The sequence below is a fragment of the Mobula hypostoma genome, chromosome 2 (assembly GCF_963921235.1).
Source record: "Mobula hypostoma chromosome 2, sMobHyp1.1, whole genome shotgun sequence".
Lineage (NCBI taxonomy): Eukaryota > Metazoa > Chordata > Chondrichthyes > Myliobatiformes > Myliobatidae > Mobula > Mobula hypostoma.
The window spans coordinates 139,601,518-139,616,082 of NC_086098.1; the positions used below are offsets into that span (position 1 = coordinate 139,601,518).

Here is a 14,565-nt window from a genome sequence, read left to right on the forward strand (position 1 = left end):
CATACTTTCCGTAACTACCCTTCTTGTTTCCTTTACTTTACACAATTCAATATCCTTCTCCTTAGTGACTACCGAAGAAAATAAATTGTTCAAAATCTCCCCAGCTCTTTTGGCTCCGCACATAGCCGTCCACTCTGATTCTCTAAGGGACCAATTTTATCCCTCACTATCCTTTTGCCACTAACGTAACTGTAGAAACCCTTCGGATTTATTTTCACCTTACTTGCTAACTTATTACTTACTTATATCTTCTTTTAGCTTTTCTAATTTCTTTCTTAAGATTCTTTTTACATTCTTTATATTCCTCGAGCACCTCATTAACTCCAAGCTGCCTATATTTATTGAAGATCCCTCTCTTTTTCCAAACCAAGTTTCCTATATCTCTCGAAAACCATGGCTCCCTCAAACTTTTAACCTTTCCTTTCAACCCAACATGAACATAAAGATCCTGTACCCTCAAAATTTCACCTTTAAATGACCTCCATTTCTCTATTACATCCTTCCCATAAAACAAATTGTCCCAATCCACTCCTTCTAAATCCTTTCGCATCTCCTCAAAGTTAGCCTTTCTCCAATCAAAAATCTCAACCCTGGGTCCTGTCCTATCCTTCTCCATAATTATATTGAAACTAATGGTATTGTGATCACTGGACCCGAAGTGCTCCCCAACACATACCTCCGTCACCTGCCCTATCTCATTCCCTAACAGGAGATCCAACACTGCCCCTTCTCTAGCTGGTACCTGCAAAAAGCTATCTTGCACACATTTGACAAACTCCAAACCATCCAGCCCTTTTACAGAATGGGCTTCCCAGTCTATGTGTGGAAAATTAAAATCTCTCACAATCACAACCTTGTGCTTACTACAAATATCTGCTACCTCCTTACAAATTTGCTCCTCCAGTTCTCGGTCCCCATTAGGTGGTCTATAATACACCCCTATAAGCATCACTACACCTTTCCTATTCCTCAATTCCACCCAAATAGCCTCCCTAGACGAGTCCACTAATCTAGCCTTCCAGAGGACCGCTGTTATATTTTCTCTGACAAGCAATGCAACACCATCCCCTCTTGCCCCTCCTATTCTATCACACCTGAAGCAACGAAATCCTGGAATATTTAGTTGCCAAACACACCCCTCCTGCAACCACGTTTCACTAATAGCTACAACATCATATTTCCAGGTATCAATCCATGCTCTAAGCTCATCCACCTTTCTTACAATGCTCCTAGCATTAAAATAGATGCATTTAAGAAACACTCCACCTCTTACTCTCTTTTTATCCTTAATGGAGCAAACAACTTTGTTATCTTTTTCTTCCTTATCCCCTACATCCTTGGTCTGAGTGCTCCTGATCTCTGTCCCCCACCTATCCTCCCTCACACACTGTCTACTAGCTTTCTCTACTTGTGAACTAACCTCCTCTCTCCTAGTCTCTTCAATTTGATTCCCACCCCCCCCCAACCATTCTAGTTTAAAGTCACCTTGGTAGCCCTTGGAAATCTCCCCGCCAGGATATTGGTTCCCCTAGGATTCAAGTGTAACCCATCCTTTTTGTACAGGTCACACCTGCGCCAAAAGAAGTCCCAATGATCCAAAAACTTGAATCCCTGCCCCCTGCTCCAATCCCTCAGCCACGCATTTATCCTCCACCTCATTGCATTCCTCCTCTCACTGTCATGTAGCACAGGCAGTAATCCCAAGATTACTACCTTTGCAGTCCTTTTTCTCAACTCCCTTCCTAACTCCCTATATTCTCCTTTCAGGACCTCTCCCCTTTTCCTACGTATGTCATTGGTACCTATATGTACCACGACCTTTGGCTCCACTCCCTCCCACTTCAGGATATCTTGGACACGATCAGAAACATCCCGGACCCTGGCACCAGGGAGGCAAACTACCATCTGGGTCTCCGGACTGCGTCCACAGAATCGCCTATCTGACCCCCTTACTATCGAGTCCCCTATTACTACTGCCCTCCTCTTCCTTTCCCCACCCTTCTGAGCTACAGGGCTGGACTCTGTACCAGAGGCACAGCCACTGTTGCTTCCCCCAGGTAAGCTGTCCCCCCCAACACTACTCAAATAGGAGTATCTATTGTCAAGGGGCACAGCCACTGAGGTACTCTGTATTTCCTGACTCTTCCTGTTCCCCCTCCTAGCCGTGACCCACTTGTCTGCCTCCCGTGGCCCCGGTGTGACCACCTGCCTGTAATTCCTCTCTATCATCTCCTCACTCTCCCTGACCAGACGAAGGTCATCGAGCTGCAGCTCCAGTTCCCTAACGCAGTCTCTTAGGAGCTGCATCTCAGCACACCTGGCGCAGACGTGGATGTCCGGGAGGCCTGGAGACTCCAGGACCTCCCACATCTGGCACCGAGAACAACAAGCTGCCCTCAAACTCATACTTCCCCTCTCCTCAAATAACAACAAAAAATTAATACCAAACCCTCTTCACCTCGCTCGTTGAGCCGAAGCCCTTAAGCCTTCACTCTGCTCCTGGCTCACTCCGCAGCCTGCAAACTACGCTGCCCACTGTATGAGGCTCTGTTCCTTTTAAATCTTCCGCGCTTCACTGCCCGACATCACACGCCCGCGCTGTCCCGCCTCTCTGAACGCCGATGGAAAAAAACTGAAAAATTCAAAAATGGCTTCCTCCTCACTCCTGCTCCAATTCTCAGACTTCCTTCTACGAATTACACCCGAATCAGGATTTCTGTCCTTTTAAATCTTCTGCGCTTCACTGCCCGACATCACACGCCTGCGCAGTCCCGCCTCTCTGAACGCCGATGGGGAAAAAAAACGAAAAATTCAGAAGTGGCTTCCTCCACACTCCCGATTCTCAGACCTCCTTCTCCGAATACACATAATATGTATAATGTAGTCTTTCCAGGCCTTTGTATCTATTCGGATCTAATTTGGATCTGTGATATTCCCAGATAGTGAAATTCCAATTTTCTTACTGCCCTCTATCCACTTCTTCAGAAAATAATGGGTTAATTGAATGGTAAAACTTTCTCTCTCTACTCTGTCTTCTATAGTCAGTGAAACTGAATGGGAAAGGAAGCTGAATTTTCAAAGAGAAAAGGTAAGTTAACTGACAAGAAAACATACATTATATGCAAACAACAGGAATTCTGCAGATGCTGGAAATTCAAGCAACATACATCAAAGTTGCTGGTGAACGCAGCAGGCCAGGCAGCATCTATAGGAAGAGGCGCGGTCGACGTTTCAGGACGAAGGGTCTCGGCCTGAAACGTCGACTGCGCCTCTTCCTATAGATGCTGCCTGGCCTGCTGCGTTCACCAGCAACTTTGATGTATGTTGCAAGATACATTATATAGAAGTTTGGTGAGACCATATCAAACGTTAGCATACATTTAGTGTCTGTATCTTGGGAAGGAATATTCATGACTGGCATCAGTGTGGTTTGGCATTGACTAACTGAGAGGATGCTGAGGTTGAATAGCATATGGTCCTAACTCATTCGAATTTAGAAGAACAAGCAGTGAACTTATTGAGACTGATTCTGAGGAGGGGTTGATAGGGTGACAGGCTGCTTCTGGTTGGAACTAGAATCAGTTGTTACAAAGTGGAAGGAGACCACTTACACAATCAGATTTGCAAAAATAAAACTCAACCAGGAGTAATTGAATGAGTCTAGCTTCCTAGAGCTTTCCCATTGTCCTGCATTTTTTTAATTTTTGGTGCTCTCAGTGTGGTTTCCTCTGTACCGGAGAAGCCAAACAAAAACAGGATGACCATTTTGTAGTGCACCTGTGTTCAGCTTACAAGGGTAATCCTGAGCTTCCAAATGCCTGTCATGAATTCTTTGATCTAGCTCCTGCACTGTGTGAACAAGAACTTCTCATCTTCCTCTGGGGCATGTCATAGCTTTGAGCAATTTCAGGATCAGTTGTTGCCTCTGTATCAGAGCTGACAGTTGCACGGTGAGCTTAACCATCTGTAATATTAACCCAGTTTTACTTTCTCTCTGAGATAATGCCTGACAGGCTGAACATTTTCTACATTCATGACCTATATTTGATAATCTATGATGTGCAAGACCCAAACAGTCTCTCCAGGTAAAGCAGCGGTTCAGTTGCACTACCTCCAATCTAGTGTAGTGCATTCAGTGAACACAATATAGTCTCCTCTACACTGGAGAAACCAAACACTGAGGGACTACTTGTGGAGTACCTGCATTTAGCCCACAGGGACAGCCCTAACTTCCTGTTGCCTGTAGCTCTGACTCTCCATCGGGGTTACCTGTATAGTTACACGGAGGTTCAATGCAAGCTTGAAGAACAGCACCACATGTTCTGTCTGAGCGCATTACAAACATCTGATTAAGAATCAGTTTTATTATCACTGACAAATGTCATGAAATTTGTTGTTTTTGTAACAACAGCACAGTGCAAGACATAAAAATTACAATTAGTGGCCAAATTTCACAACATATACAGGTGCTATTAAACCTGATGTTAACTTAGCAGTAGCAGTACAATGCATGATAAATATAGAATAAAAATAAATGAATTACAGTAAGTATATATGTATATTAAATAATTAAATTAAAAATAGTAGCGCAAAAGCACATTTTCTTTTAAAAAGTAATGAGGTAGTGTTCATGGGTTCAATGACCATTTAGAAATCAGATGGCAGAGGGAAGAAACTGGTTCCTGAATCGCTGAGTGTGTGCCTTCAGGCTTCTGTACCTCCTACCTGATAGTAACAGGGAGAAGAGGACATGTCCTGCATGGTGGGGGTCCTTAATAATGGACTCTGCCTTTCTGAGGCACCACTCCTTGAAGACTACGGAGACTCCAAGATACTACAGAGGCTAGTACCCATGATGGAGCTGACTAATTTTCCAACTTTCTGAAGCTTCTTTTGATCCTGTACAGTAGCCACCTGACCCCATACGAGACGGTGATGCAGCCTTTCAGAATTCTTTCCACAGTACCTAAGAAAGGGGTTCATACCCAGAATGTGATTTCAGGTGAGATAGGGTTTGTGACTATCTAGGTGCTGTTGTGCTTTGAATTGATTCTTTGCAGCAATCTAAATTACTGGTTTATATTTTGAATATTCCCTGCAATATGAAACCTGTTTTCCTGAAACCTTAGCTCTCCTGTTTGAAACTAACTGGCGGGATTGTTCTCTCCAGAGCCTTGTTCTTCTCCATGGAAACTCCATGTCTGTTTACAAATTTGCCTTTCAGCATGGCTCCATCTTTACAGCTTGAAGTAATTGGCTGCCTCACACATCCAGACTTTTGCCAAGTAAAGTGTACAGCAGAGGTAATTAAAATGTGCTTGGTTCCTTATTTAAATTTTGTCTTAAAGGAGATATAATTTATGAATTATATTGATTTACTTATTTATTTATTTCTTTTCTTTCTGTATTATCATGTATTGCATTGTACTGCTGTTGCTAAGTTAACAAATTTCACATCACTTGTTGGTGATGATAAAACTGATTCTGATTCTGAATACTAAGATCTTCTTAGTGGCAGAATACGTCTGCAGTACTTATCCTACTGGACGAAGAATTCAGATGCTTAGATTAATGAAGCAGTTAAGTTCGGTTAATCAATAAAATAAATTTGAGGCAGAAAGCTTGTTTCAGTAAGTGTTTCAAAGTACCAAGTTGTATAAAACTCTTCTCGATTCACTTAGTTAAGAATTCTGCCTAGCTATCAGATTTGTCCACGTAGGATTCCAGACTAAGTAGTGTGGTTGATTCCCAATGGTCTTCTGAAATGAACTTGCAACCACTCAGTTGTTCCACATCTGTGTTTCAAGAAGATGGCTGACCACTTCCCTGTTAAACAACAACAGAATGCTGAAAGGATATGGTGGCTCACGCAGCAACCGTAGAAGCAAAAGGTTTAAGTCAACCTTGTGGGTTGAAATCCTGATGCAGGGCGTTGACCCAAAGAGTCAGGAAGGAAAAGCATTTTCAATATTAGGGAAAGAATGGGGGAATGGGACTGAATGATGTGCTGTATATTGAACTGGTGAATGATCCCCCCTTGTACTAACTCTGCAAATTGTTTCATTGAGTGAGAACTAAGTATTATTTGGGATTTGAGGGATAAAGACAAAAAAGGATTGCCTTTATGTAGTGACATTCCAAGATGGTTTACAATTAATTAAGTAATTTTGAAATAAAAACCGAAAACATTGGAATTATTCATCATTTCAGACAACATTGTATTGGAAGGGAAGCAGTTAATATTTCACCTGAACGGGGTAGGGACAGAAGAAATGCATTAAGCTATAGGGAAGGTAGGAGAGGAGTGACTTCAATAGGATAAAACCAGGGTGACCATAGGAATAAACTGTAAACAAGGTTGTGAGTAAATGCATGTCTCTTAGAGAGCAAGAACACAGACAGAACTTACTCAAACTACTCATATTCCCTCACTGACCAGATAAACTTGGTTTAAAGTGTATGCCCTTGGTGACCCTGGTTTTACTCTGTCAGACATATCTCCCTCTCCCCACCCAACCTTCAGCATTACAAACTTACTTTGTTTCCTTCCCTATTCTGACAAAGGGTTTTCATCTGCAATATTACTCTTGTTTTCCTTCCCACACCTGTGGCCTGACTTGCTGAGAATTTAACTTTAGATCTGTATTTTTGTTCTGATGTTCAAGTAATTTTGATGTGTGACTACGTTGTAATGAATGCCCATCCAGGTTATTAGCATATATCAAAAGGTACAACGTTCAGACTGATAGGTATTTCTGCATACTTCTCTTCAGTCAAATATATAGCTGTTTACTATTCACCAATTTTTTATTCATATTGCCTCTGCCTTTTTAATTGGGCACTGGGAAATACATTATTAGTTGAGCTTCCAACACATGGTCAGAGCAGATGTGAAAAAACATCTCCTCCTCGCTGACAATCAACATTGGTGCTCCTCAAGAATGCGTGCTTAACCCACTGCTCTACCCTCTCTACACCCATGACTATGGGGTTAGGCACAGCTCAAACATTATCTATAAGTTTGCTGATAGTTCAAATGTAGTTGACAGATTTTTTGATGGTGACAAGGAATCATACAGAAGTGAGATAGATCAGCTAGTGGAGTGGTGTCGCAACAACAAACCTGCAGTCAACATCAGTAAGACCAAGGAATTGATTCTGGACTTCAGGAAGGGGAAATTGAGGGAATATATATCTGTCCTCATCAGGGGATCAGCAGTGGAAAGGATGAGCAGTTTCAAGTTCCTGGGTATCAACATCTCTAGAGATCTATCCTGGGCCCAGTATATTGATACCACTACAAAGAAGGCATGACACCGGCTATATTTCATTAGGAGTTTGAGGAGACCTGGTATGTTACCAAAGACTCTCAAATTTTTACAGATGTACTGTAGAGAGCATTCTAACTGTTTACATCACGATCTGATATGGAGAAGCCACTGCACAGGATCAGAAAAAGCTGCAGAAAATTGCAAACTCTGCCAATTCCATCATGGGCACTAGCCTCCCCATGCCCTTTCCTCATTGCTGCCATCAAGGAGGATGTACAGGATCCTGAAGAGGCACACTCAACATTTTAGGAATAGCTTTTTCCTCTCCGCTCTCAGACTTCTAAATGACCAATGAACCCATGTACTGTACACTAACTCACTATTTTTTTCTCTTTTTGTTTGCTCTCCTTTTGCACTAGTTATTTAATTTTAATACACAGTATATTTCTTCTTGTAATTTATTGTTTTTTGTTATGTATTATAACATACTGCTGCCGCAAAACAATTTTCATGATATGTGCCAAAGATATTTAACATGATTCTGATTCATGGTTGAACAACCTTCTGTCCGATGTCTCAATAATAAAGGGAACCTAGGGTAGAGGCTGGAAATGTGTAAGTAATATTGAGAGAGGTGGACATGAGCATAATATTCAAAAATAAAGTCATGTTTTACTCTTGTATAAATATTCTTTCTCCCCCTTCCCAGCTTCTAATTTGTTTGCTGATATTCACAATATTGCATTTCAAAGATGTTATAATACAGATTTGACTACAGGCATTAATGAAATAATTAGCTGAAGGTTTAATGTTATGGTATGTTGAGTCATTCAAATTTTAGACTTTTGGTCTCTTGTTTCTATAAATAACATCAGTGCTGTTGCCATATTCTTATAATCACCTCCTGATGTTAAATTCAAGGTAAAATCATTATCAAAGTACATAAAGTAAATGTCACCATATACAACCCTGAGATTCGTTTTGTTGCAAGCATGCACAGAAAATCCAAGAAGTACAATAGTCATTGAAACCCACATCAAACAGGATGGACGACAGCCAATGTGCAAAAGACAACAAAATGTGCAAATAGAAAATAAAAATAACAAATAGATAAATAGATAGACAAGCAAGCAATAAGTATAGAGAATATGAAGAGTCCTTGAAAGTGAGTCTATAGGTTGTGGGAACAGTTCAGTGACGATGAAGTTGAATGAAGTTATCCCCTCTGGTTCAATAGCCTGATGGTTGAAGGGAAATAACCGTTCCTGAATTTGGTGGTGTGAGTCCTGAGGCTCATGTACCTCCTTCTTGATGGTAGCAGTGAGAAGAGAGCATGGCCTGGGTGGTGGGGTTCCTTGATGTCATATGCTGATTTCCTGCTACAGCATTTTGTGTAGATGTGCTTAAAGGTGGGGAGGAGTTTACCTGTGATGGACCGGGTAAATCCACTACTTTTTGTAGGATTTTCTGTTCAAAGGCGTTGGTGTTTCCATACCACACCGTGATGCAACCAGTTAGTATACTCTCCACCACACATCTATAGAAGTTTATGAAAGTTTTAGTTGTCATGCCAAATCTTTACAAACTTCTAAGAAAGTCGAGTCCCTGCTGTGCTTTCTTTGTAATGCCATTTATGTGCTAGGCCCAGGATAGATCCTTTGAAATGATAACACTGAGGAATTTAGAGTTGCTGACCCTCTTCGCCTCTGATCCTCCAATGAGGACTGGCTTAAGGACTTCTGGATTCCTCCTCCCGAAATCAATAATCAGCTCCTTGGTCTTGCTGACATTGAATGAGAGGTTGTTGTGGCACCACTCTTTAATTTTGAGCAGATGTGCTGTCTAAATAGGATATTTTATAAAAATTCAAGGGTATTGCAGAGAAAGTACAGCATCAAAGGCATAAAATGTGTACACTGCACAGAACAAGTGGCATTTACACAAATACACCAATATGCTTTGAGTAGATGCTTGTGGCTCATACTCTTTGTTTTCTTATTTTAATCTTGTATTGAATGCAATCAATGACCGAATCCCCATGATCTTCTTATAGTGTGAACTTAACAGATTCACTACCCTCTGAGAGGAAAAAAGAATCTCATTTCAGTCCTTAATGGCCTCCTAATTATAGATTGGTGAGGGAAGGCATCCTCCCTAGGGATCACTTTCTATGTGACTCCATTGTCCACTCGTTTCTCCCCACTGATCTTCCTGCCACTTTTCCCTGCAAGCAGGACAATTGCTACTGCTACACCACCACCATTCAGGACTCCAACAGTCCTTCCAAGTGAGGCAATACTTCACCTGCAAGTCTGTCAGATATCTACTGTATCTGGTGCTCCCAGTGCAGCCTCCTCTACATCAGTGAGATCCAATGCAGATTGGGAGACCACTTTGTCAAGCATCTCTGCTCTATCCACCACAGATGGTGAGATTTCCTAATGGCCACCCATCAAATTTGATTTCCCATTCCAAAATGTTGATCGATGGCCTTGTCTATTGCCCCAATGAAAGCACACTCAGGTTGGGGGAGCAACACCTCATATTCCATCTGGGTAGCCTGCAATCTAATGGCATGAACATCAATTTCTCTAATTTCCGGTAATTTCAGCCCCCTCCACTTTCTCTCTTTTTCCATTTCCCGTTCTGGCTCCCCTTTTACCCCTTCTCTTCACCTGTCAATCACCTTTCTCTGGTGCCCCCTCCTCTGATTTCATCCATGGTCCACTCTCCTATCATATTCCTTCTTCTTCAGTCCTTTACCTCTTCCACGTATCAGCTCCGAGCTTCTCACTTCATCCCCTACTTCCCTCCACCGTTGTTCACCTGTTCATCTGCCAGCCTGTATTCTTCCCCCTCCGCCCAACTTCTTATTCTGGCTTCTTCCCCCTTCCCTTCCAGTCCTGATGATGGTTTATTTCTCTCCATAAATGCTGCCTGACCTAATGAGTTCCTCCAACATTTTGTTTGTGTTGTTCTCTGTGTCTACCCTGTCAAGTCCTCAAAGCATTTTGTAGAGTGAAGAAGCCTACTCATTCTGCCAATTCTTCAACCTGTCCTTTTAATGCAATCCATCTCTAGCAAGTATATCCTTCTATAGGCAAGGAGACTCATTCATATTGTATGCAATACTCCAGGTGTAGTCTCACTAAGACCTTGAAGAATTGTAATAAGTTATTCAAAATCCTGTGCTCAAATCATCTTGCAGAAAAAGATAACAATTGCTTTCCTAATTGTGAGTTGTGCTTGCGTGTTAGCTTTCAGTGAGTTAAACACACAACACATATACAGTTGAACATCAACATTTCTCAATCTTTCACTGCTTAAAATGATACTTTGCCACTTGTTTCTCAGTCACACAGCTTGTCTATATCCTCTTGTAGCCTCTTTGCATCATCACTACTTGCACTCCTGATTTGTTTCATGTCACCAGCAGTTAGAAATGACCTGCTCAATCAAATTACATGCTGATCTCTTTAGTAACCCATTATCCATAACCTGCCAATAGCAGAAGTACCTATTGATAGTATTATTTACTTTTTTCTTAAATCCACAGTAGGATATTATTGTTACATTCTATGTATTCTAAACTTGTTCATCGATCTGTGCAGGACCTCTTTAAATGCTTTCTAAATATCTAAAAACACATCCTCTGGTTTCCCTCTCATCCAGTCTATTAGATAAATCTTCAAAGGTCTCACATTATTTTTATTTTATCCACTTTTGATTTGGCTTTCTTTTATTGTCTCCCACTAGGACTCACCTCTTCTTTGTTCTTGATATCCACTTTGCCGTCAGCATTATCCTCTGAGCAGAATAAAACATTTCCATGAATGAAATACATTAATGTAGGAGGAAGGGCTGGATTTATCTTGGGGTGGGTTAACAGGTCAGCATGACATAGTGGGCTGAAGAACCTGAACTTTGCTGCAATATTCTATGATAATGAATGCACATTCATCCTCCCCAACATAGGACCTTAGGCAACATGAAATTGTGCCAAGAAAAAGTACAAGTGTTTTCTATCAATACAATTGGGCTACAGTGAACTAATTATGAGATTAAAGGTATGATTAGTAAGATATTTAAACAGCCTATATGAGCTTAATAACATTTTAGTATTAATAATTATGGCATAATTCAAAAAACATGGAAATTGTATCATCAAACAGCATTGTGGATGAACAAAATTCTGAAAATCAAAAGAATTACTGTCACTACTATATTAAACACTAACTGGCATTGTAAATTTTTAACTTGAGTGCACATCCCGTATTCTGGTCAAGCAGCATCTGTGGGAGTGGTGGGTGGGGTGGGATCTGGGCTGATACTACTCAACCTACTGAGTTCCTCCAGCAGTTTGTTCCTTAATCCAGATTCCAACACCTGCTGTCGCTAGTGACTCCATCTTTGTTTTTAAAGTTATGTTTGAAAGCAGTTCTGTATGATTTGTGAGAATATTTGATGTTATTCTCTGTTATCCAGTGCCTTAAAGAGAGGAAAGCAATGCTGAAGATGAATTTGCAGTGACATCACAAATGATTGATTGTGAACTCTGCTTGATCATGGCATGTGCTATCTTCCCCACCACAAGATAAAATGGTGTCTGTGAAATGCTAATTGTTCAATTTATAAATGTTGCCAATGTTTTTTTTGGTAATCTGTAAGTGCCCTCTAGAAGCTGCTTATTGTTTACATAAGTAACTAAGAATGGATCCCCCTTTCCAGCTAGAGGTGGTGGGGCTGCTGGAAGATTCAAGATTTCATACTGTGACAGTAACTGCTAAGGTGATTTGATTTCTGACTGATTTGTTTGATTCAAGTTGAGCTACAATCCATAAATACTAAATTGCAAGAGGGAATAAGGGATGAAGAAGGTATTACAAATCAAAACAGCAATTTGTTTTACAAAGATATATGTACAATTCATTTGAACTACTATTTGCTGTTAAAAGATAAACTGAAGGAATGGAGTTGACGGTTTGTGAGGTTGTAGCAGAGAAAAGGATCTGTATCAGTGGATGCCAAGAATTTGAGATTTGCAAAAGCATAGTAGATTTCACGTCATGCAGGAATTGACAATCATTCGGACAAATTGTTTCCTGTTTCTATATTTCTTTATCTATATACTACTAAAACTCTCATGCACTGTCTGTCTGTTTGTGACCTCCAATTAGTGCAAACGGTGCATTACAGCGGCACTTCTTTTGGCTAAATCAAATTAAAATGCACTAACCTACAGAATGCAGGCAAAGTTCAGGGTTATATATTCGTATAAAGTTGCTCATTCGCCAAAAATCAACAGGTTAGCTTTCACCCGAGAGCCGATCGGCCATCATGGAAATCGGGACGCGACAGCCCGACGCAGGCGCATGACCAGCCTCAGCAGCGACACCTACCAGAGCAAAAGGGCAGGGCAGCTCTATTTCGAGGGGTCACATTCTGCTAATCACCATCAGCATGTGCAGGATTGGAACAGATTTAACTGCCACCCATCAATAAGAGATAATTAAATCTTATTGTACCGACGTGCTTTCAGACCCTTTGCTACAGTCAAAGGACAGCAGTGACTATATCACGTCCATTTAGGAGAGCACCAACCACATCATCAAGAGTAATCAGCATCCTTTGGTGTTACTGCTTCATATCTTCTATCCAGCATTAGCGTAAAAAAAAATGGTCAGCCTAATTATGCTGCATGGAAGGGGAAGGGGGACATTATGGTCAAGAGATGACGCCAAACATCATTGGGAAGCGGCAAGGAGAAGGAGAGAGCAAGAATTGGATGAGGCTAGGGCCGCACGACTCCAGGATCAAAGAGTCAGGACAAAAAAAGATGAGAGAAGAAGAGACAGAGGAGGAGAGGCATGCACGTCTCCAGGATCAGAGACAGACAACAAACAGCAGAAGAAATGAAGAGACAGGGTATGAAAAGGCTGCACGTCTACAGAATGAAAAAAACAGGCACAGAAGGAGGAAAGAGGAAGAGACAAAGAGGCTAAGAAATGCACGTCTCCAGGATCAGAGACAAAGAACCAACAGCAGAAGAGATGATGCCATCAAGTGTCCTTCGTTAAACAAGGAGGAGCTATATTTGCTTTGCTTCGCATCATTCTTCTTTAATAAACTGAGGTTTTCTACTTCAGTTTCCAAAGCAAAACGATGCCAATAGCATTCAGGAAAATTTAATGTTTATTCTGGTCACATCAGACTGCACTACCCTTCTCTCAAAGGGTGCCCCAACGGGTCACCCCATTGTCTAGTAACAAATAAATTCATATTGGCCCATCAGGTCTGTCAGCTCACACAGCAATCTCATTCCTCCAGTAATTTTCTCTGCAATTAATTCTCCCCACATTCCTATCAATTCTCCCAAATACTATCACTCCCTTACACACTAGAGGCAATTTGTGGTGGCCAATTAACTACCAGCCCACAGCACACTGGAATGTGAAAGGAGATAAGATCACCTGGGGAAAACTTCTGCAATCACAGGAGGAATATCCAAACTCCTCACAGATCACACCAGAGGTTAGGATTGAGCCTGGATTTCTGTAGCTGTGAGAAAACTAGCTGCACAAGATTGGTAAATAATTCAAAAACTATGGGACACCAACTAAAAACCTGGAAGCTATAAGTATAATCATGTCGCACAGAGCAGGAAAAGACAAATTCTATAAGATGATCACAGGCAACTAAGGATCCAGCTGGACATAACACATCATATTCCACCTGGACTGTCTCCAACCTGATGGCATCAACAATGAATTCTCAAACTTCCAGTAACCACTTTCCCTCTGTTCCTTTTCCCTTATTTTTCATCTTTATTTTTCCTGATCTAACTGGCCCATATCTTCTTGTGTTGCTAAGGATTCAGTAGCAAGGAATTGTTTCTATTAGTAGGAAGCTCAAGAACAGACAACACAAATTAAAAGTAACTCAGATAGATCCAGGAGTGACAGGAGAAAATTCTTTATATAGTTATGATCTGGGAGTATGCTGCCTTAAATTGCGGTGAATGTAATTGAACTGTGTTTTTCAAAAGGAAGTTGGATGAATATTTGAATTTAAAAAGAATATAAGGCTCTGGCAACAACACTCTCTGAATTTCTTGACAAACAGCCACCAAGAACTTGATGGACCAGCTTGCTTCTTGTGCTCTAATGATTTTGATTCTGAGTCTCTTACTAACTTTGCGTTATTCCTTACAGCAAAAGAGGGTAAAGCATAGGGTTGTGGTGGCATTAGAGAGTGTTCAGAAGAGATTTAATGGGTGGTGTTTCCTGGTATGGAG

At 41.2% G+C, this 14,565-nt stretch overlaps 1 protein-coding gene across 4 annotated transcripts in view; it reads left to right on the top strand.

Annotated features, from left to right (window-relative positions):
* The first annotated feature begins 2,226 nt into the window (after positions 1–2,226).
* ppil6 (peptidylprolyl isomerase (cyclophilin)-like 6) overlaps positions 2,227–14,565 on the top strand; it is a 34,801-nt gene continuing 22,462 nt past the window's right edge. For 2 of the 4 annotated variants that reach the window (XM_063040778.1, XM_063040779.1), the window contains exon 1: positions 2,227–3,088. In XM_063040778.1, the coding sequence (XP_062896848.1) occupies positions 3,005–3,088 (84 nt within the window). In that variant the 5' untranslated portion in view covers positions 2,227–3,004. Of the gene's footprint in view, positions 3,089–5,186; positions 5,304–14,565 lie in introns of those variants that run through there. The other 2 variants (XM_063040780.1, XM_063040777.1) reach the window with 2 other exon arrangements.